This window comes from Rissa tridactyla, chromosome 2 (genome assembly GCF_028500815.1).
Source record: "Rissa tridactyla isolate bRisTri1 chromosome 2, bRisTri1.patW.cur.20221130, whole genome shotgun sequence".
In the NCBI taxonomy this organism is placed as follows: Eukaryota; Metazoa; Chordata; class Aves; order Charadriiformes; family Laridae; genus Rissa; species Rissa tridactyla.
This window is the reverse complement of record NC_071467.1, coordinates 12,598,342-12,622,370: the sequence shown is the minus strand read 5'-3', so window position 1 is coordinate 12,622,370 and position 24,029 is coordinate 12,598,342. Positions and strand designations below refer to the sequence as shown.

The 24,029-nt window shown below is 41.8% G+C and overlaps 1 protein-coding gene across 3 annotated transcripts in view; it reads left to right on the top strand.

Annotated features, from left to right (window-relative positions):
- Positions 1-23,972, top strand: part of NSMCE2 (NSE2 (MMS21) homolog, SMC5-SMC6 complex SUMO ligase) — a 132,737-nt gene extending 108,765 nt beyond the window's left edge. For all 3 annotated transcript variants that reach the window (XM_054193384.1, XM_054193383.1, XM_054193385.1), the window contains 3 exons: positions 19,266-19,366; positions 19,687-19,793; positions 23,596-23,972. In XM_054193384.1, coding sequence (XP_054049359.1) covers positions 19,266-19,366; positions 19,687-19,793; positions 23,596-23,755 — 368 coding nt within the window. In that variant the 3' untranslated portion in view covers positions 23,756-23,972. The remainder of the gene's footprint in view (positions 1-19,265; positions 19,367-19,686; positions 19,794-23,595) is intronic.
- The last annotated feature ends 57 nt before the right edge of the window (positions 23,973-24,029 follow it).

Here is a 24,029-nt window from a genome sequence, read left to right as displayed (position 1 = left end):
TCTTTATTTCCCTTTTCCCATTAGTTTCATCATCAGTTGAGAGAAAAAGTTGAAAGACACAGATGTTGGCTTTGTCAAAGTGAGTACGTGTACGCTGTGATCACAACGGGGGCAGAAGCAGTTTGTTAAACTGCACAGACCAAATACTGATAACAGAATTTTTTGCCCAGCTCAGGCTAATGTGTCCATGGAAAATAGGTTATCCAAGACAACGCTAATGTAGGGACGACTAGAGGGAATGGAAGAAGTATAGGGGTTTGAGAGGAAATGTAAGGGGTGCTCTCTCTCTGGTGGTGTAAAACCAGTATTTACTCACTAGATTCCCAGTTCTAAGGAGCATAACAGATACTTCTGTGACTTTCTTGGAAGTACGAGGCCATCACTGGAAGGGCATGCCTGTGTTCTTGTCATCACCAGGCTCCAGAACAGCCCATTGGTATCACTGATGGCCCTATTCAAGATCAGGCAGACAATGTGTTTTCTCTGATTTGTGTTTGGCGTTGGACTCTAAAGAGCTTAAATATTTTTTACTTTCTTATTCTGTGTTTTGTAGGCTGTTGTGCAAATCTGTCTGAACAGTAGATGCTGGCCTAAAAATTGTATTTCAGCCCTTTCTATGTTGATCTCAATGTTGAGGTATGTGAAATGAGATGGGAGGGAGATGGATTGAGATACAGGACCAAATGGAAAGAGGGAGGTTAGGAAAGGAGAGACACATGTATGAACTGCAGATAGTAGCTGAAGCTACGTGAGTGGTTGAGGTCACTCACTGATAAAAGTATTGTGACAAAATAAAAGATATGAATTGTCTCTATGACACAGAAATGTTAAATTAGCGGAATTCTGTAAATATAGTCTGTGAAAGGTTTGGGGTTTTTTTTCAGGCTACCTCTAAAGGATCTATCATTGTTTGCATGCTAATGAAGCAGCCTAAAAGGAGACAGTGATTAAAGCTTTACATTAAATGGCTTGTATATTTTGAATACATAAAACACAGATAACCTGAAAAATGAAAAAAATCTTTTTAAATAAGTATGCTCCAGTATTTACAGTTGCAGAAAGGAAAAAAGGATAATTGAATGAATCGGTCAACATGGTAAAAAATGTTCACTGTAGCTCAGCTGTTGGATATTTTCCACAATTAGTTTCTAAGCAAGTGTAGTTCTGGATTATAAGATTTTCTGTTATTATTTTTCCCCTCATTCTTTTTTTTTCATAGTAATGAGCACACAAAATCTGCACTTTAAATGAGATTCCCATAGAATGCACAAATCTACACTAAAATACAGGAATGCCATAGACTCCATGAAGTCCATTAAGGATTTAGATCCTGAAAGAGTCAGATGAAAAAGTAGTTGGGGAGACATTTGTAGATGAAGACCCAGTCATATAGTTGAATGCCTAGTGCTGAGTTAGGTGCCTACACGTTGCGTACAATGAATGAAAACAGACCTTTAAGGACAGGATTTACAGCACATAACAAGCTTAAGCAGCAGAATACTTAGAACACCCAAGTGATCTGACCGCCACGTGGAGATGAAACAGTGTCTTTTCTTCCGACACAGGTGCCTTATTTAGGGATGCAGCCACTGTGTTGTGCCATACACTGTTCCTGTGAGAGGTGCTTCCATGTCTCCAGTGAGCAATCCGAAAGCCTGAGACACTGCATTTGTTTATTTGGGAGCAGACCCCTGTCTTCCTCTTCTCTTCGAAAAGAGCAGGGGGGGCAGGAGGAGATCAAGCAAAAAGTAACATTTTTGCTTTTTAGTGGTTGGGGCACACAGCTAGTTTTTGGCACTGGTACTGCTGAGGACTGCATTTTACGTGAGGCAGCGTGTGAATAGATACTAGAAATAACCCCGGGAGCTAAGGGAAAAGCTCAAAACTTTCTCCCTCCCTCCCAATGCCTTGCACTTGGAGCTGCAAAATCATGCTCTGGATTTTTGGCTCTCATTTTCAAGCCATTTCTCCAGCAGCACAGTGGTCCAGCTTCAGCAGAAGACCTCAGAGTGGCCCCCTGCTTTTTCCTCAGTAGGGCTGCAAGCTGCCCAAGAATAACTGAACTTTTTTCTGTCTTCTTAGTTATTGAAAGAAAGGGAAAGAGTGGTGCTGTTGCTTTCTTTTCCTGACATATTTTGAAAGAAACAATATTGTCTCCTATTGTTTTGAAAGAAAGAGCTTTGAACTCCAGAGAACCCTTAGCACTCTCAATCTCGGGTGATAGGAGGCTTTTGCAGAATAAAGCACGAAACTCCCAAATATGAGAGAACTGAAATGCTGTCATCAGCATGTGCTGTGTGATATCTTTAGCAGTTTCAAGGTCGCTGGTAGCTGTAGATCCCTTTGCTAGTTAGCAGACTTTCCCAAAGCACTATATAAGACCCTTCAGCACCTAAATCGGTGCTCTGTCTGCCAACACAGTGGCTGGGCACCTTTGGTGGAACGGCTCGTAAGAGAATCACTTTTAATTTTATGTAGCAGGTACCCAAGCAAGGCATTAATAGAAAGTTATATAAAACACCAAGACTGACAAAGACAGGCCATAACCTGGGTTGGTTTGCGTGTCCTCGTAGTAACAGCTTCTGAGGCAGAGCTACTTTTGGCCACAGGATGTAGGTAGTTGTCTCAGTCTATACTGGTGATTACTATACATCTTCAATTAGCAATTCAGACTATTATAACAAAGAACCTTCCTGACCATCCTATACTAAAATGTCTTTATCAGCTCTCCCAGCCCACGTGTGCATGCTGAGGGAGGAACCCACATTGCAATTTGTGTCCCCAAAAAGGATTCACACCCTCAGAAAACTATCAGATCCTTGTAAGCTGTCCTGCATGACAGTCTGGTGTGCCATTGCAACAAATAGTAATTATAGGCATGCTTGAAGCAAGACTTTTATAAAATTGAATGAAAAGTGTGATTCATTTCACGGTAAGACCCACCCACCCATTCAGCTATTGACATGTCTGTCGTCTTCTTTTGCTTCTTCTTTTTTTTAAGTTTCAAAGGGAAATAAAATGTCTGAAATAGAAGACCTGCCTGAACGTATTCCTCTTCTGTATTTAAATCAATTTGTAAAATAATGTTTTGGTTATAAGGTTTTCTAATTTCTCAAATGTAAATAACTCTTTGCATTTCCACCCATCTGTTTGTGTACTAATCACAAGTATTGCTCAATGGTTTAAGTCTGGTGTTGGCCTCTGATATGGCAGTTTTTGTCATTTCAGATTGTATTTGAGTATAAGTTGCTCTTGGTTGGTTAAGTGCTCTATCTCAAAAATTTTTACATAAAGCATTAGAGCTATGCATTAGCTCAAGATAGTTATTTTGGAAAGAAATGAATGATGTTGTACTGCTCACTAAGATTTCAGTTAGAAACTTGTTTTTACAATAATGTAATGCTCAACCCACTTTAAATATTCAAGCGTCCAATAACTAGATCTTTACGATGTTGCATATTAGAAAAGATGCCTGTGGCTACCTATGCCAGACAAGTTTGCAGGATTAAAGCAAGAGTGCAGTGGGGTGGTGTTAATGCTACTGGTTTATACCAGTTTTAGTACGTTAGCGCTGTCTGATTTCTGTTCCTTTTTCAGGGTTTTAGATCAGTGTGAGCAGGATTCTAATTAGGTTCTTCCAAATAAAATTTCCCCTGCATCTTCAAAAGCATTTTTGTATTATTTGATATTTATAATTGTATTTGATTTCTCATGCATGGATATGCTTTGTCTAAGTGTTACTTAAATTCTAAATTTTGTGTTAGCTACAGACTAGACAAAATTCTTGTCAAGATGTTAGCCATGACAGCAGCATATGTAAAGAGGGATTTCCATCCTTCAGTGGGCTTAGGGACAACAAGATGACTGTTCAACACAATTGACAAGACTGCCGGTACTGCCCTTGTGGAGTTCATTTCATGGTCAGGATCATAATATAGAGTCAAATTCCCTAGTTAAAAAAACAAAACCAAACAACCAGTCCATTTGTGATTTTATTGGAAGAGGAGAAAGTATTTCATAAGGTCCTTAGACATTCACACTTGTCAAAAGTGAAAAGAGACAGAGTAAAATAACGCACATTGTACGATCTATTGCTGGCTCAGTATACAGACAGCAGAACGCATAACTTCTATGGCAGCACATAATATTGTACATGGTCAATACTGATATCTGAAATGCAGCCTTAGTTTACCAAATCCAGCTGATCAAAACACCCAATTAGTCAGAGATTTATTCTTGTCTCCGGCGTGAACTTTACTCTTGTGGAGACCTGATTAGTCTTAGATTAGACCTGCTTTGGAGACCTGTAATGAGGGAGAGCTTAATTATTCAGATTCATCAGCTTGCAAAGGTGTTGGATGATCCCACATAAGCCTGCTCAATCAGCATTCCAGAACATGTGCAACCCGCGTGTTCAACAGTGGCCGTGGTTTGTTTTAAGCATATGCTTTAAGGTTAACCCCAAGATTTTCAGTAATGTTTTTCATTAACTGAAGAGATCCCTCTTCTAGACAACTGATTTTTGATTTTTAATGCTTATTTGAAAAGGTTCACTTTATATACTGAATTAATTACAATTAATTATGCGTATAGTGCCATAAAAGCGCTACCTCTTTACTATGTAAAGATGCGCTCCCTGCCCCAGAATGCTTGCCATCCAAGATAAGTGAGACAAGACAATGAGAAAGCCATACAAGAAAAGGAGGGTGTGGATTAAGACAAGAGACAGATAAGATGGAAAAAAAGGAACCTGACAGATAGGACTCTTGCAGGAGCAGGCTCTGGGAGTGCTTTACCCATGAGGACCTTCCGTCTGCCGCCGCACCCAGCTGCGCGCTCTGCAACTTGGTGGAGTCACCCACTTCCCCTCTGCCTGGGCAGCGCTGCTGACCTCCATTGTCCCCTAAACATCCCTTTGCTTTTCCTTGTGCCGTCCCTTACGTGAGAAACACTGTCCAGAAGGAAGGGAGCCATGTACAATGAATTTGCCTTCCCTCAACCTTAATGACTTCCATTGTAGAAACACTAGTAATCCCTGAAACAGTGCTAAACTAAAGCTAGTAATATCTTTTTACTGATTAAAAGAAACTAAAAATGCTCTATAAGTAGAAACTGTATGCCCAGCTAATCTGTAGAAACAAACATGCTGCTTGTACACCATCTCTCTCACTCCACCATCTGTTTGCTTCACATACCGAGTCTTCGGTGAAGTGTTTCTTGGCTTTTCTAGGTAAAGTTGTTTTTAAACTTGGACAGCTTTGCAGCTTGTTTCAGTGGCCAGGCCAGCCCAAACCATGACACAGCTGGACACATAAACCTGCAGCAGGGAAAATGACGACGAAGAAAGGTGGAAGGTGCTTTTGACAGAGAAGTAAGATACTATTCTGAGCCCCAGAGAAACATACCCCAAAGTAGGCAGCAGATTTGAAAATAGCCCTAAAGAGGTACAAGAAGACTGAAAGTTGGAAAGAGGAAAGCAAGCCATTTCTCTACTTTTGACAGAAATCTGGGAATAATGAACCCAGCAGCTCCTTTTTTATGAGATCTCCAACTGTCTGTTCTGTTTCTATCCACCAGGTAGCTTTCTGTCTGAGGAAAAGTGGGCAAAATTCTCATCAGCTTTTATCAGTGAGATTCCCAGCATACAATAAAGTGAATTCAGAAGTCTCCTGTCATCACAGGCAACGTATCGGGGTCAGAGAGCTGAGGAAATGACCTGCTCCTCCTTTTGAAGAGCTCTTCCAACATACCAACCTGCATAGTCTTTTACAGGAAAGGAGGCTAAAGCTTTTGATGGCAAAAATATGAAGAGAAATACTAGCCTATTATTCTGTCTTTGACAAAATAATGCCACATCTAGGTTTTAGCAGAGTGCGTTGGGCTGAAAGAAGCTGCTACAGACTCCAACTTTATTATAATTTTCTATATTCTGTTGTTCTTGAGCTGGCTGGAGTAGTTCTCTGACAACAACTTGTCAGGGAAGATGCTTAGAGACCTATGGATGCCACCAAAGCCAGGGAAAATATGAAGAATTTGGATGTTCCAGAAAGAACTTGTGGACTGCTGAAACCAGTGCATCTTAGGTGTTCCACAGGAACAGCAAGAGAGGTACTGAAGCAACCACATATACATGCAAAGTAAATAGTTTGCTCTGCCACTGCATTAGCAAGGAAACCACTTCAAACAACTCTCTCTACCTAGGGAAAAATGTAGTAATAATAAGCAATAGCATAAGTCTCCACTCCTTGCCCCAGAGGTTGTCTACTAATCCTTGGGAGCCTTTGCACTCTGCAGGCTTCCTTTTTCTATCCTCATTTGTCACTGGAAAAATATTTGTATGGGTCAGAGGCATAGTGCAAGCTGAAAAAAATATCATTAGAGAAAAAATGAACAGTTCTCCAATGAATCCCTTTATATATGAGAAGTAAACAACAAACCATTTATCTTCTCAAAGGAAAAGAGAAGCCGGTTAAAGGAGTTAGAAATCCCTACTGCTTGTGAGTCACTGGTAGCCCATTGTGCAGATACTTCTGAAAGGAAAACTGAATGCACTTGCGAGGGTTTTCTTTTCTTTCATTTCAAAAGTGTTCTCTGGTTTGCGATCTCCCAAAAGCTAATTAAAACAGAACGCAGAGTGACATTAGTTATGCACCAGAGTGGGAGTCAGAAGATGTGAGTTCAGTTCCCAGCCCTGCCACCGACTTCCTGGGTGACCTTGGGTGAGCCTCTTGATGTAGATTTTCACAAGACCTCTGGGCCAAATTTTCATATTGAAGTTTGATTTTCAAAGGAGCTCAACATCTAGTGATTTCCATGATGTTGATTATGGCGAGAATTTCAAGCAAGCTCAGCAACAAATATGCTGAGCTCATTTGAGAATCAGGCTCTTAATCTTTTTCTGCCTCAGTTTCCCATCTCTGACAGTGCTGGTAAGATATTTTCCTTGTCTCTCCTGATTGCTTAGACTGTAGCTCTGCAATGCCAGAAACTGTCTTTTCATGAATGTGTATAGAGTCTTGTACAGTCTTGTTTGAACTCTGTTACGGTTTTTCGGCATCGCTGTAATGATTGTTACACCAGTGATCTGTTTTAGAAAAAAAGAAACTGTAATCAGAAGGAAGCTTAGTTATTGTGTTGTTTCCCGGATCCGGGTGAAGATCTCTACTAATTCCTTTAGTTTGCTTGGGAGAACGTCATCTGGAGCACATCAAAAGCTGTATTTAAAATCAGCATATGTATGTTAGCTGAGTTCTCTTGTCCAGTAGGGACAGTTAATCTATCAGGGAAGCAGGATAGATCGGTTTGGCATGGTTTGATCTGGCAAGAAACATATTGACTGTCTCTAACTCCCATGTTACCCTTTAGCTGCTTACAGCTGAATTGTTTAATAATTTGCTGAAGAATATTTTCAGGCACTGAGTGGTGTGGAATTCCATACATTTTCCTGCCCCCCATGGTAAATAACATGATGCCGTTTGTAGTTGCCACCGCGCCAGCTCTGTTTGCACTTTTCCCACACTGCTTGCATGCTCTTGCAACATCTCGGAGCAGCATAACATTCTCTGTTGGCAAAGGTATAGAGTGCTTCTTCCCTTCGTAAATGCTGTTTGCTCCCCGGGACCCACTACAACCCATTCCTGAAATTCCAGATCAGCATTGTCAGTGATAATCGAGCTCCTGGTTTCAAGCTCTGTGCTGTACAAGCCAGAGGCCAAATGTAGTAACCCAGGAATGCGTGATTGCAAAGACTGTCACTTCCCAAGGAACTCTGCTTACTGCTCAATGACTGCCCTTTCCACATACCTGTGGGTGTCACTAACACGGTGACTCTTCCCTGTTCGGTTTGTCATACATGGGCGGATGGCACCTGAAGCAGCTGAAAGTTCTGAAGCGATCATTTCCTATGTTTACAAAATCTGCATGCAACTCGCTGCTGTTTTCCAGATTCCCCTCTACTCTCTGGCTAGAATTATTTATTATTCAAGTATGTGCCCTCTGAAGAACCCTTTTGATACTCTGTATGTTTTCCTTTCTATGAAATGGGACGCTGTACATCAGCTTTGCAGTGAAGAAACTTGCAGGACGCCTCTAGAAGCATATGGTCACTGAAGTATTTTAGTTAAGGCTGAGTGTGTTTTGTCACGGGCAGAGCTTAACAGTGTCATTTGTCTGTGACTAGCATTTTCTATTGTTGCCGTTTTTTTAAGGATATAGTCCCTTTATGGTCTTTACTAAAAGTGCTTTTCAGCTTCTTAATCTAATAATTTCCTAAATTGTGTAACATGTTCTAGTGTTGACATGCATGACATATCATGATCCCAGAGAGCTGCAAACCAATGCTGGTATCTGCAAATAAAAGCTTGGAATCAGGGAAATATTATAGAACGGTTGGGTTCAAGGGACCTGTAGGGACATCTAGTCCAACCCCCCTGCCATGGGCAGGGACATCTTGCTCTAGACCAGGTTGCTCGAAGCCCCATCCAACCCTTCCAGGCATGGGGCATCCACAGCTTCCCTGTTCCAGTGTCTCACCACCCGCGCAGTGAAGAACGTCGTCCTCACACCCAATCTAAACCTACCCTGTTTCAGTTTAAAACCATTTCCCCTTGCCCTGTCACCACAGGCCCTAGTAAAACGTCTCTCTCTATCTTTCTTATGGTCTCCCTTTTTATATCAACATTGACAAAAACAGTCTGTGCCTCATCGCCATTGTCTGGAAATGGTGATTCTGTAGTGTGCTCTGTTGTATTCAGTTGTGTTTTCCTTACTTCATTCGTGCAGTTTGGATGTTTCGCTTACATTAAGCTGTTTATTTTGAGATATAAAATCTTGATCTTTCTCAGCCTACATGTAGGGATGGTATGTGTTTCTGCAAGAGCTGATGTGCCAGCCGAAGAGTGCAAGGGCAGTTAATAGTTCTTAAGAGGACAACTATAATGTAACTCCATCCTGGTAATAGCTATAAGACCGAAACAGCGAGCGTAACGTTAACTGCTTTGCTAGAAAGATGAAGGCTGTGCAGAATGCCATGTGATTTAGCTACGTGCTGGTTATCCGCATTATGAAGCACAAGTGACACCGCAAAAACTGCTGTCCCATCAATTCAACATGAGTTTCCCTTGCTCTGCTTGCCCTCCTGCGCCGTTCCTGTTTCTGCTGCTGTGTGCATCTGTCCCGAGGGTGTTCGAGTCCTTTCTCCGTCCCACTTCACTGCCCTATTAAACCTGTTCTGGAGAGGAAAGTGTGGACGCAGAGAGACCTTGAGGGTTTAAAAGTCTTCTTTGCCTCGTGCTTGACCTTAGTTAAGCCCCTCATGGTCTTCCCAGCGCATTTGCCAGAAAGCACCGTCATTTCCAGACTGTCCGTTATCTGCACAGTGCAAAAATGTCAAGGTGAAGTCTGAAATGCATGCGCTGCTATAGAAATGACACCTATAGAATGGTAATGATTTTCTGATGCATGTAGCATTAGTGAAGGTGCACTCTGCCGGTTATACTCCTGGCAAATGAGAATCTGCAGAAAGGGATTTAAAATAAATATCGATCCAATTTAAAATTAACTACTAATTACCATCAGAAGCTACTAGGCTGCCGCAGTTATAATCCGTGAGTATTTATAGCTCAGGGCTTTAGCGTTAGATTTTTCCTACCAACTGCCATTCAAGGAGCCTAATCGTACATCACAGGACAGGTTGAGAAAAATAACTGTTCAGCTGTTCCGAACTGATGCTAGCGTTATGTTTAGCTGCACAAGCGCCCCGTGACATTGTTTCGGAGGATGCTGTATAAATTGGGATTAACAACATTTTTTATTTCTTTGAGGGAACAGTTTACCGAGGATTATTATAGTGAAGATCTGCTCAGTGTGCGCAGCATAGTTTATGCAGAATGTCTTAGTACACGCACACGCAATGTGTCACTCTGCCTTAACCTAAATGAAAACCTTGCAGTTTTATGATTGAGCAATGGCAGATCTGTAAGTTCCTCTTTAAAAAAACCCCAAACTGTGAGTTTTATTTCTTAACTTGTTTTGATATGATATTAAACGTTGACATTTGTTTTTCCTTTTCTCGTGTAATTTAGCAAAGAAGCATTATTTTATGAATATGACTGCAGTTTAGCAAAGAAGCATTATTTTATGAATATGGCTTACCAGAAGATGACTGTGTGTTCTTCAGCGCAAGTGCTAGTTTTCTCAAAATAAACAACCAGATATTGTGCAATTACTAGAAGATATTGGTTTCTATGTTGTATTTTTTGCTTTTAGCATGGAACTGATGCATTCACTAAGAATGTATTTGGAAACTGATCGTAGCCTTAGTTACTCAGGGGGGAGGCAGTGTGGTCTAATGGGAAAGACAACGGTCTTGCACACCAGATGTGCTGGTGGCTTGGGATGTGTTCCTGCCCTGTGCTTCAGTTTTCCACCAGTGAAACAGTCACAGGAGTAAAACTGGGCTTTTTTATAGTGCTTTGTGTTCACGAGAAGAAGGAATCGGGTGTTATTACTTCCACAAATGATTCATTGCTTTAGGAAAATTCCTCTTCTGAGGAGGTTGCTGGGGCCGTGGGCTGGTGACCAGAGGCAGGAGCAGAACGGGAGATGCAGCCCCGAGTGGGTACCAGCCAGTGCCCGCAGCAGGGACTGGCTCCGAGATGGTGCTGGAGCAATGACCGTGACGTGCAGACAGCTGGGTCGTCTTCCCCATCCCAGAGGCCAGGCCAGCAGAGGTATTTCAGGCAGTGCAGAGCTGCAGAATTCGGAAGTTGTAAAGTTTATATGTAAAATACAGAAGAAATTAATTTTGATAGAAAAAGCTTGTGAAATGAACACAACTTCTCTCTTTATACATCTTAATAATATTACTCCAATAAGTTATGTGGATATATATAGTGCTTCGCTGCACACTGAATTATAATCACTTGATGTTATCTATTTCTAAATGAAGGAAATTCATTTTTTAAGTAGTTAAGAGTTTTAGAAAGTGCTCTGAAGGGTTGAAATGCATCACTAAGAACAGAATTGCAAATGTTGCTCTCTTCATTAATATTAATTGTGAAATAAAATATCTTGCCTAAAAGTTTATTTAAAGCGTTTCAACATTGGATTTTAGGGGGTGGAGAAAAGAATATTTTGTCCCCGCCATTTCAGTTTCACTTTTTCTTCTTTGTACTCATGTCTCTGTTCAAGAGCGATATAGTACCTCTGTTTTCCTGCTGGAGAGAGGCAGATCTGTCTCTCCAGCTTCCTTTGGGTGAAGGGGGCGGTGGGGCTGGTTTCCTGCGCTGCAAACCTGCCGATTCCCGAAGGCGAGAGGTGGCTCTTCCCTCTGCTCTCTCTGCGGTTTCAGGCAGCTGCTGAGTCGGTGCCATCCTCGCCAATCACAAGAAATCAACAGATTAATGTTGAGGGATTATAGCTTCATGCCCTCTCACTGTATACCTCATAAATATTCCTACCTGTGCCCCAACACGTGGCAAACTTTGTGTCTGTATTCACCACTCTCCTGGCACCAGGGCTGGGGATGTCATTTTGGTGACTTTTTAAAGCTGTTTTTCAACTGAGCTGTTTAGGAAAGAAATGCAGTCGAAGTCTTTGTTAAAAAGCTTTGTGAGAAGAACGTGAAGAGACAGATGGAAATGATAATCAGAACGATAATCTTCCAGGGGTGTGATCATTTGGGCTAGCTAGGGGCTTTTCTGCTCCCTGGTTCCATAGCAGCCTGTTGGATGGGCTGCTAGGAAGCCACGCTACCTGGTCGGCTTGCCCAATCACTGTTCTTTTTGTTTTCTGTCCCTCTGTTACCCTGAACACTTCCGTCCCCACCTGAAAACCTGTCACCAGTCCAGCTTTTCAGAAGTGAATGACTACAAGAATGCACAAATGACATACTGAAGTGGGCAAAGCGACCCCCAGCCGTATAGGTTACAAGATACATGGTATTACTTCTTGTTCGGAGATGTCATAGGCATGGTTTCTGCTTGTGAGCTAATATGTAGAGAATACTTGGCATGGATTGTTCTGAGAAAATGTGAATTAAATTTACGGAACAGACCATCCAAGGACTGCTAAGGACTCATGCATGAGTGGACGTGGCTCCAAACTGCTGTCAATACCGACAGCTGTCCTCTCACTACTCCTGCCCAGCATTAACAGTGCCCTTCTCAAGTCCACTGTGGAAGTGGATTAGGCTAAACAGCCAAAAGGCACTCCTGGTGCAGAATAAGAGCGTCCACACAGTGAGTTAATGCCAAGGAGCAAATGCATTCTACACTCACACCCTCACTTATTTTGCAACAGCTTCCCTGTGTAGGCAAGCCCTACATGCTCATGTCATTTGATGGTTAGCATTGCATCAGTGACATTCCAGATTCTGACCACAACATTAGTAATGGAAAGTGGTTCATCTTCTAATGAAATGGTAGGCCTTTTTTTTTTTTTTTTTTTTCTGGTTGCATCTTTTGCAACTTTTTCTTTCATGTGTCTGGAGAGAATGTCTTCATTTTTCAAATGTGTGTGATATTCTTCTAATCTCTGATATATGAAATGATGCTCTCTAAGCATGGAAATTGCCTTTATACAGTATGCTCTGCGAAGCAGTGATTGTTCAGTCTTTTTTCTTCTGAAGAGCAGGAGAAAACCCAAGTAATAAAAATGTTCTTTACATATATTTGCAATTTAGTAGCTTGTGTCTGGTATATTTTTTCTCATACGATATTCCATTTTTTGTCTTGCTTTGCTCGTACTGTGGCATCTCTAACACTTTTGCTCTATTGTCACGTGCCTGGCACTCTTTCATGTAGACCTAGAGTTTCCTGGTCATTTAAATAGTCTGTTTATCAGTTGGGTTTATTTTCAGCAAGCCTTTGGTGTTTAACTTGCTTATTAAGTTTACACGCCATTGTGGGTGATGATAGTTAAGATGGAAGAATACGGCCGCCTTAGATTTTCCAGAAATAGTGGCTCCTCTGAGCTTACCGATGAACCTTCATGACATCTTTTTAGGTACGCTTCATCTCCCCCAGGAGCTTCTTCAGACAAAGTCCAGACCACAATGGCGAGGAAGCTCATGTTTGAAATGTCGTCCACGAACTTTGAAGTGTGGATTTCTCATGTTTGTTTGCAATAACAGAAGGAGCAAGAAAGCTGCCTCTGTGTCTTTGCCTACCAAACCGTTTGAGTTGCGTGGTTTATAATCAAAAGATATCCTTTCTGTTCACATTTCTAGGGACACAGCTCCCACTGCACAACCGTCTGAATTTCCCAAATCTAAAGGCAAAGACCATGTCTTACTTTTCCTTTCAATAGTGAATGAGTCGAAGGTTTGACGGGGCACCTCTGGAGCTTGTTTTCTTTTTTTTTTCTAGGTGGGATTTCTAGTCACGTTTTATTTATTAATACATTAAACAGCAAATTGTATCTAGCTTCAAGTGTCTTTCCGTCTCCTTCACTTGCATTTCTGTAATGAGTGGCCCATAACATTTCCATCAAATCATAGTCTCTTTTCATTTTAAGGTCATTCTGGAAAACTGGCATCAACCAGCTCTACCCGGTCATGAAAAGATAAAACGGGAACAGTGTTTCCATTCGGAACAGTGTATTTTAAAAGGCCTGTAGCTTAGGGGGACAAAATGCAGTAAAATATGGCATTTGATGGCATTAAGGAGTTTTTAGAGGATCGTTGCTTCATGCAGGATACCGTCCTTTCCTTCCCCACTCTTACTATGTAAAGGAACTAACAATTTGCTAATTTGTTCATCTGTCTTTCATACTCACGGAAAATCAGAATGCCTTATACTTACAGGATTGTCATTTTATTTTGGATTGACCCGATGCACGTCTATGTGCTTCTTACACAAGTATGTGCAAAACAGGGCACATACGAGGGACTTGTCAGTAAATTACCAGCAAATTGCTTGGCCTGGGCAGGAGCGAGTAAATTTGCAATTGCAATCTGGAGCAACGTGTTAGAGGCCACCTTCCTTAGATCAACTTGTGCATTGCAACACCAGCAAGTAATCAAATTGTAATGTACTTTAATGCAAAGCCTGGTTTGGCTTGGTTGGCAAATTAAACTATCGCATGCCTCTGGCAAAAGCAGCAAGCCTTTGAACTGTTTGACTGCAGCTGTAGCTTGCACACCTTATTTTCCCCCTTAAAAATCAAATTAAACTGTGACCTGCAGCCTCTGCGGTAAGTTTCAAGGAAAATTAAACTGTTGCTAACCTTTCTAGCAAAGATAACTGTCTCTAATCAAGCTGAAAAGTCCAGGCCCAAATTCCCATCTCCAAGTTTAGACAAATTCATTGGAGGAAAACTCTGGGGCTTATTAAGTACAAAGATATTACTTCTGACTCAGGAAGTCCTTGGCCACAAATTGCTAGAGACTGGGAAAGTTTGCCAGGAAGGTATTACTCTGTGCTTCTCCTCTTCTTTCACTCTTCCTACAGCATTTTCTGGGGATCCATCCCCGTGGCAGAAACACTGGACGCTTGTTCTGATCTGCTTCTCTGTATCTGAAGTCTAACCCAAATTTGGAGCACTAATGGGCCTGCTGACCCACTTTTAAGCATTGCCCATGGTGGTCTCAGCGGTGTGTTTCATGGAAAGCAGCGTTTGGGCTCATTCCCTCCTTTAGACTTCTCCTTGGACCTTCCTCAGCCCGTGTTAGCAGTGCCCCCGGCTCCCTCTGACTCTTAGAATGCAGCTCTTGGATGTGATGGTGTCCTTCACCTCCCCCACCTTTTGTTATTTTCTGTGTCCTGCTGGCAGGAACACTTGGCATTTGACTTGCCCTCATAACAGTCATGTTTTTCTTGGAGCTCTCCGGGATAGGATTTTTCCCAGCCTGGCTGAGTTGCTGTTATTTCTAAAGAGTCAGCAGTACAATAGACCCTCTTGGGAGCCAAGACCTTGTCTGTCTGGTGGCTCAGGCTTACAAAGACTCAATCCTCCATGCTTAACATTACCCTTTGATTTCCGGGATTAGCCTTTGACTGATGGCAGGTGAGGAGGCAGAGAGAGGAAAGAAATCCATTAAGTTTACGTTGCAACACGTATTCACTCAAGGCCAGGTTAAGGCAAACTTTGCCGCCTTAGAGGAACAGGAATTGTGTAGAGGAGGTTGTTGGCACTGGAAGCAGTGAGCAGACAGGAGTCTGTCTGTCACACAAGTGACAACGGAGAGGATCCTTCTAGTGCTTTTTTAGTATGTATACTAGCCATGCTTAATACAACTCACAATATAGCAGTTAATGTCTCCGCACTATGGTTTTCTTATTTTTAAAAGTTGGCTTAAAAGTTCTCAGTCTCTCTCTGCAGAGTAGGTAAAAACTGAGCTGAAGCATATTAGTCACATTTTTATCAAGAGATGAAAGTGATAGAGATATAAAGTGCTACCAGCTTTTAATTAAAATTGAATAAGTAAAAAACAGTTGGCAGTTGCAAAATTCATTATGATGTGTTACCAAAAATAGATACCTTTATGAGAATGCAGTTTTATTACAACAGTGGGCACTAATTAGCTGTAAACATCGTTGCTGAGATAGCCAGATAGAAAATGTGCTCCTAATACTCATAACAGGTTTCAATTGGCTGGAATGGAAAAATAGAAACTCTTAATGCTCTTAAAATGTAATCTCTCAGACTACCAAAATAGATGCATGTACTTCTGTTACTTAAGGCAACATCTGAATTTCAGGAACAATAACTTAGTGTTTTCTGCATCTGGTTTTAATTCGCAAGGAAAACTCAATTTTACAAAAATGTAACCTGACTTAGCTGAAATATGTATGACCCGGTGTTTTTATTTCTTCTTTCTGTAGAATAGTCAGACTGGCAAGTTGTATCCTCCAAACTTTCGTACATTTCATTTGGTAAAAAATCCCTTTGCCCTTAATAAAAACGTGTTCCAATATGAGTTTACAGGTGTAGATTTACAGTTCAGAGCAGCTGACTGACCAGTTCGGGACATATGTGTATCTTGCATAATTTTGTCTCTGGAAAATTTACTGTAATTTAAAAAAGTTATTTTCCTCTCTCCTCCTGTAATCTAGAACATCACGCAATAACAACAAATCTGTGGGTGGTTTATCTGATTTATGCTAATTTGCTATTGACATGTTTGAGGTATCACTTGCATCATCCCCGTCTTGCATATTTATTATTAAAAATATTAGCTGCCTATGAAAAGGAAATAGTTTAAATAATTATTCATTTGTCCTGTGATAACCTCTTGAAACCAGGGCCCCAGTCTGGTAGACCGTATACAAAATCGTTGCAAATGAAGTGCAACCTGAAGCGTTTAAGATAAGGTTGCAGCAAGACGACGATTTGAATCCAGGGAGATGAATATGTCCCACCTACAAGGAGTGGGTCTCCGCTCGTGGAATTTCAGCCATTAAACATGAGGCATCTAAATCACCTCCAAAGCCAGTACAAGAAAGAGGTAAACCCAGCCTGGCATTTAGTTCACGTAATTTAGAGGCCCTCAGCCCTCAGGGGAGACTCAAGCACCAGAACCCAAGCTTGAGCTCGTATTTTCAAACTTGGATGCTTCAACATGGTCCCCTAAATTCTGGTGTGGGTACCTGAGGGAGCACCCCCAGAAGTGAAGAGTGAAGCGGTGACTCCTTAGCAAAGTCAGAAGGTGCTCCAAGAGGTGAGCGCTCTTCCAGAAGAGGCCGCTTACGTGCCTGACTTGGAGTGATGAGCTTTAAAAGCAAAATCAAAGGCACAAGCCCCACATTTTAAGACTTTGCCCACCTCCCTTGGCATCTACATATTGATACAAAAAGTATATCCTTTGTAAACGATCACCTGTCCTAGATCTTGCTAGTACTGCTGTGTTCTGACTTCATTGACCGACGTGGTGCGCTGGTACACTGGAACTATGTGCCGAGTTCACGAGTAGAAACAACATAGAAAAATGTGAGTTTCCAGATGTTTTCAGCGGGAAAGATTAGAGCTGCAGTATGTCAAAATTTGCAGATACGTGAAGATAAGGAAATTCTGAATCTATAGGAAAAAAAAATCAGTAGGTACTTAAATAAAGCAGCCCATGCAGAAGCTGGCACCTGCCAGTATTTGCAATGTTGTTTGGCGTTGCTGTCTCCGTGGGGTTTCACCCATTGATTTGTATTTTAAAAGCTTCATTTAAAAAACCCCACATTTGTCGCCCCCCAAGTTGTATTTTCTCCAAAATACTATGTGTTTATGAGAGAATAAACCTTATATATGAGCAATGTAAGAATAATATGTGACAGGTTTTCTTTTCTGAAAACTAGTAACTGATGCAAGTCTTTTTCTGATCTCTATACCATTGCAATTTATTTACAGTTAAATTGTGCCCACTTTTTCCTTCTGATTTGCAAGTGTTTACTTTTGTTAGGGAGGTAAGGATCTGATAAATGTATGTTAATGTTCTTGGAGATGAAAGCCTTAAAATTATTATTGACATTGACATTTGAGCTCCTTTTCCCTCTGTATCCACACCCTATTGATTGAGTGAGGTCTTAGTAGTAGAAACAGAAATACCCTTGATGTGTTGATACCCTGAGTATTTCCTAAGTATTTACAGGAGTATCTGGGTCAGAAACATTCCCAAACGCTTGGAAAACTCTTGGTATATTGGAATGGGGAGAAGGGCAAGCTCTGTTAAGGAGGAGGGAAAAATATGCAAATAAAACCAGCATACTGAGAGGTGCTGCGGTGGAGCGATGGCTGCAATACCGATGCCAAGAGTACCTCAGCCAGAGATGCGCCGGCTCACATGGCAGCATGCTCGGTCTAGACTGGGTGTGAGAGACTGTGATTGCTCCCAGAGCCATCTCTGGTGTTATCACCCGGAAGGTGATGGCATTATACAGGCATGCAGGACTGACCCTGAGTTAGGAAACACTGGTCCTTAACAGATGTGGAAGACTGACTACCAGGGATGCAAAGATGCGAAGATCAGCTGATAGCGTGCAATAGCAGCAAAGGGAACCACGGCTGAGACTTTGTAGAAGGCAAATCATGAAGTAACTCCAAACCCTCCGTGTTCACTTGTGTTTCTCACTGCCCCCTTGGCAGTCAAAGCCCACACAGGCCACTGAAGGATTTCATCTTCTCCAAACCCCATGTTACTACATTGCAAACTGGCTTGTGCAGCTAGAGAGAAAAATGTTCTGTTCAGCATGGGACACCTCGAGGACTGCGCCCCAGGGCACCACTGCAAAAACATTGCAGAACTACCCCAAAGGAATGGGAAGTTATGGCAGGTGTCAAATTTGCTATTCTTGCCAGATGAGTTTTAAAGATAAACAAATGCATTCAACTAAAAGCCTAGATTCACAATAACAGCAAAGTTAGGTAAAGATAAAATAACATGTATAGATTTATTAAGGTTATACTTAGCAATATATGTCCTCCTTAGTGGCTCCTGTGTCTCAGCTTTTGACTGCATGGAACCCTGGGCTGGCGTGCCCCTGGGTGAGCAGGGTTGCTTACACCTTGCCTTCTTCTTCTGGTAAAGGTGGGGACCTGCATCTTCTCTAGCTCAAGGTGGATTTCTTCTTGTTTGTCTGCTCCTCCTTCCCTGGCATTGGGTCATTGGGTGTTTTCTGCGAGATTTCAGTATTTCACTCTGCCCCTCCTTCTTAATGTTACTTCAATAACGTTTCTGTTGTCCATCTCAAGTAACACTGTCTTGGCTTTTGTTTTTCACTAATTACAGTCTTGTTAAAATACAATGGCATCACTTTACAAATTACGCATCATGATAAATAGTACAAATTCCTTTCAAAGTATATACTGTGTGTACAGGCTATATAGCAAGCCCATTTATGACATTCAAGCACAAACTGATCTTGAGGATAGGACTGCCAAATCTGCAAAGTGCCACCTCATCCTTTGTTAGATTTTGGGGACTCACCTGCGTGTTACTGTTTTTTGGTGAACTTGGACAGAGAATACCAAAGGCTTTGCCTATATTCAGGCCAGCTTGCTTTCCTTCCCAGCCCTCCTTTCCAGCATTGGCTATAAAGAGCCACACACACACATACACACACAAGCGGTCACCACTTAAAAATCCACATTTTCTAACAGCGACTATAGTACAGTATTTTTTGCAGTATCTTGTTCAGGGAGTGGTAGGAAGTGTATTGTGGCATCTTAGATATCACTGCGAGATAACACTTGGCAAATGCTGGATTTTATTTGCTTGTTTTAGGTATTTGCTATCTATATTAAATATTAAATGAAAATTTTCTTGTTTCCTTTTGTAGTTTGTCATCAATCAGATAATGATAATGAGGCCATTGAACAAATCGATGAAGATATAGCTGTGACTCAGAGTCAGATGAACTTTATTTGTCCCATTACACAGGTATGTTATCACTGCTGCTATAATCGATTGGGAAATAGTTATTTCATATTCTTCGCTGGATTGTTTACTACAAACCTGCAATACTTGTTAAAAATCAGGCAGTATAAATGGCAAGCATTGTCAGAGAAGAGCAACATTGCTGAGGAAAAACCCCCACATAAGTAGGAATGCAGTTTACCACGCAGGACCTGACCCCGTGATTGGAGTGGGACGCCATGTATGAACGGCAAACGCGCTTCCTGCTGTTTTACATAAAACCTCATAAGAAGCATTTTCATGGGCATTATCAGTTCCTTTATATCAAACCTTATTGATTACAGATGGAAATGAAGAGGCCGGTTCGAAACAAAGTCTGTGGACATACTTACGAAGAAGACGCCATTCTAAAAATCATCCAGACTCGAAAGCAGCAAAAGAAAAAAGTCCGGTAAGCTAACAAGAACGTGTGGAAAAGCTATTTGCTTTGCTGTGTAAGTGGAATTTTACTCCACTTGTTCTAGGAAATGTATTTGGATTGGCAAGGCTGCAGGAAGTAATACTTCAGTGTCTGCCCAAGTCACAGTCTCCTCATTAGTACTGGACACGTGAAGGAGCTTTTCTTTTTAATGAAAACAATGTGTAAGGAAACATTCAGGAAGCGTGTGGGGAAGTTACAGCTACTCACAGTACCTGCGCGACAGAAGCAAAGAGATTTTGTGTAGCCATGATCAACAAAGAGAAACTTCAGCTTCCTGAAATTTAGTCGCTCATTTTGTTCCCGCTGCTCATTTAGCAAGCCCCGAAGTTAATGAAAAAAAATAAACATCTCCTCTTTGCACCCTCTTTTGCAGTTATATTCCAGTACAACTGAGAAAGATTAAAACACATAAATGAGTGTTAAAGTGAAAAATATTAAAACACAACTTTTTAGGTAGTACGGGGTTTAAGAATGATCAGACAGAGCTTTAAGAATGATCAGACAGGATCGTGCAGTTCCTACGAGGATGCAATTAAATAATTCTTACTTTATATCATCAAAGCAGCCTGCCACTTTCTGCACAGGACATATTTTCTTGAATGAAAAGATGTAACACTTGAAAATTCAAACATTAAATTCTCCCCGGTAAGTTTCAAATGGTTTTGATTTTAAACAAAAAAAAAAAAAAAAGAGAGAAGAAAAGGAGCTCAATCACTTTTTAGAGCAAGTTTAAAGGATGTATCCTTTCATCATTAATTTCACATTTGTTTTTACACCATATGTGCTAGAGCCTCATGCTTTGTGGATGATGACCCCATGGAAACTTACCAGTTGTGGATTTTTTAATAAATGTGCAGTTTGCATGTGGTCAGGAAGGTCTGTCGGAGACCAGCAACCTGATTTCCCCAGAGATAATTCCACAGGCAGCTTACTTCCTCCCTCCCTTGCTCTTCAGTTTCTGTTAGACTCTACGTACTCCGCCGTGGGGATACAAAGGTGGAGTGGGACTTTTTATTCCACACTCTTTCCTGGCTACAGCAAAGCACCGCTGTGAAATCAAGCATCAGCTGGGGTGCCCAGCCACTACCTTAGTGTCAAGACAGCCCGAAGGACGAGACAGAAGTACCTTGCCTGTGTTATGAGGTCTAGGGAGAAAAAGTGGACTGGGTGCAATATAGGGGGAATAACGACAAAACCAGCAATATAGGTGGACAGAAATTTGAATGAAAAATGAGTGGCAGTTGGGAACTAGCTCACAAGTTGGAGAGAAGAACGTGAGCGTTCTTGAGGATAGGGACAGGCTAGGAAGCATGTGCTCAACAGCCCCAAACCGTGACAAAAATACCTTCTGCGATATGGAACTGAATTTAGGATGTTCGTATCTAAATAATTCTCTGTGTTGTTAAATCCATCATGAAAATGCCATGGTAGCAGGGGCTGTTGTGGTGAATCAAAAGTGTCAGCACTGGTGAAAATCTAATAGGTGCGCATGGCTGAATTTTTATTTTACCTTTTAAGAAATTAAAGACTTAAAGAAAATATAGAGTAAAAAAAATAATCATGTAAACTGTACAACATTTAGCTTTAAAAAATACCCTATACCCAAACTGAAGATATGTGTGCAGTCTGAACCCTGGAAGTTCTTAATTTTGAGTTTTTAGCTTGCTACCTCACCATTTTTACAGCAGTTATTCCAGCATGCGAGAAAAGCACAAGCACAGCAATAACGTGGCTTCTCTGTAACTAAGTTAAGAAACACTGCTTGGTTTTCTCTGCCCAGTCTCACTGACCTGCTGTCATTTTAACCTTTCTCATGAAAATGCAGACAGTTTTGAAAAACCGTAGTCTGCTGCGGTGGGAAGACGGGCCAGTTGATGCAACAAGTTCCCCATTTGAGAACACATGTTCTGGTGGTGGTCCTGGTTGATTCTACTCCACTCTGGTGAGACCCCACCTGCAGTTCTGCGTCCAGCTCTGGAGTCCTCAGCACAGGAAGGACATGGACCTGTTGGAGCGGGTCCAGAGGAGGCCACAAAGATGATCAGAGGGCTGGAGCACCTCTCCTATTAGGACAGGCTGAGAGAGTTGGGGTTGTTCAGCCTGGAGAAGAGAAGGCTCCAGGGAGACCTTATAGCGGCCTTCCAGTACCTGAAGGGGGCCTACAGGAAGGATGGGGAGGGACTCTTTATCAGGGAGTGGGGTGATACAATGAGGGGGACAGTTTAAAACTGAAAGAGGGGAGATTTAGATTAGATATAGGAGGAAATTCTTTACTGTGAGGGTGGTGAGACACTGGAACAGGTTGCCCAGAGAAGCTGTGGATGCCCCATCCCTGGAAGTGTTCAAGGCCAGGCTGGATGGGGCTTTGAGCAGCCTGGTCTAGTGGGAGGTGTCCCTGTCCATGGCAGGGGGTTGGAACTAGGTGATCTTTAAGGTCCCTTCCAACCCAAACAATTCCATGATTCCATGATTCTATGACCGCGCTCCTGCTGTCAATATTCAGGTGGAAGCAGGTATTCTGAGAGAGCAGAGTTGTGGTTGGGGGGCTCAACTCTATCCTGCCTGTGAAATCAAAGCTGTTGCTCGCTCTGGACTTGTGGAAGCAGCTGTTTCCTCACACGCACTTTCCAGTTCGGATCCCCGGGATCCCGCTGTCACGCCGGGCAGTGCGCTGGCTCAGAGTCAGCTCCTCGGCTGACACACGCACAGCCACCCGCTTTGCGCTGATAGACTCACCGTACGCTCCTTTAGGCAACTCTTACATGTCCTGGTTCGCTCACTATTTTCCACTGCCTGGAAGGACCTACTAATGCTTTATGCTTACAGGAAACGTGAGAAGCTTTCTGAGCACTTGTTATTCATTAATCTGCCAAGCTATTGCTCTAATAAGGTGATAAATGGGAAAACTGAGGCACAGAGCAATTAAGTGACTTATCCATGACAAACACAGTAAGCTGTGAACAAATCTGGAGAAAAAGCTATGAGTGCTGAGTGTAAATAAGTTCAGCGCCTCAGACAAAAGTTATTTCTAATAGAGGAAAACTTCAGGAAAAGTGTTATTTCTGACTAGAGGTACCATCTGTGCACATCTGGGCCACTGCCAAAGGAAAATGACCTTTGGTCCTGGAATATCTTTCACCCTGCTGTCTTTATCTGGCTGTTTCAAGTAGTTGTAAGGCATTTTGTATTTGATTATCATTTAGAGGCTGCTAATTTGACCCCATCTCTCCTTTCGGTGCTTTCTCAGTTCATAAAAGGCCAGGTAAATTTTTACACCAACCGGCTAGTTCACTGATTCACCAGCCAGCCTTTGCAAGCCTCATTCTCTTTTATCTGTTTCCCTAGAAATTAATTTCCGTATTTTTATATCAGTGACGATTATATTTCTCCGATGCAGATTAACAAGGTAGTTACCTGCAGTTTGGAGAGGACTGCAAAGAGAGAAAGCAACACAGGAAAATGTCCACGTGATGCTGGTATCGTTACTGATAGAGGCAGCTTGTGTATGTGAAGCGAGAGAGTGATCTACAGGTGAGAGGCTCCGTCTCTCGCTGTGTTCCTGCCTTCCTTCAGCTGTTGATTCCCACCAGTTTAGATAAATGGATTTATTTTTCCCCACAGAGAGCTGGTGAAGAGGAAAGAGGTAGCGAGGCACTGACAGAGAGAGTGAATCCCAGATAAATACAATAAACCAGCAGATGTTATGTAAAAGCCTATATCTGACAAATACAATTCTTCCGATTTAATGGAGTCTCTCGTTTCTTTTTAACAGATGCCCTAAAATTGGCTGTAGCCATGCTGATGTAAAAGAATCAGATCTTGTGCCAGATGAAGCACTTAAAAGAGCGATTGACAGTCAGAATAAACAAAGCTGGTCAACACTGGAGAAGTCAGCTGGACACGCTGCTGCCACAAAGAAAATTTGTTGTTAGAGGTCTTGTGAGATAAGCTGCTGATTGTAAGTAGGTTGTGTAACTGATTGTTATTTAAAGTGTTTCATTTATAGGCAAAGTTGAAGGTCTCAGCTGTAACTGAAAGCATTTTTTAAACTGCCCAATATGAGGAATTCCAGTTTAACTTGTTTTTTTTAACCTTCCTGAAATTCTAAAAGCTTGCATTCGATAAATAAAACATGTTTTGCAGCATTTACCCTTCCTTGTCAGTGTGCTAATTTTTTCCGCATATTAGAGATGCAGATTCTGCTGG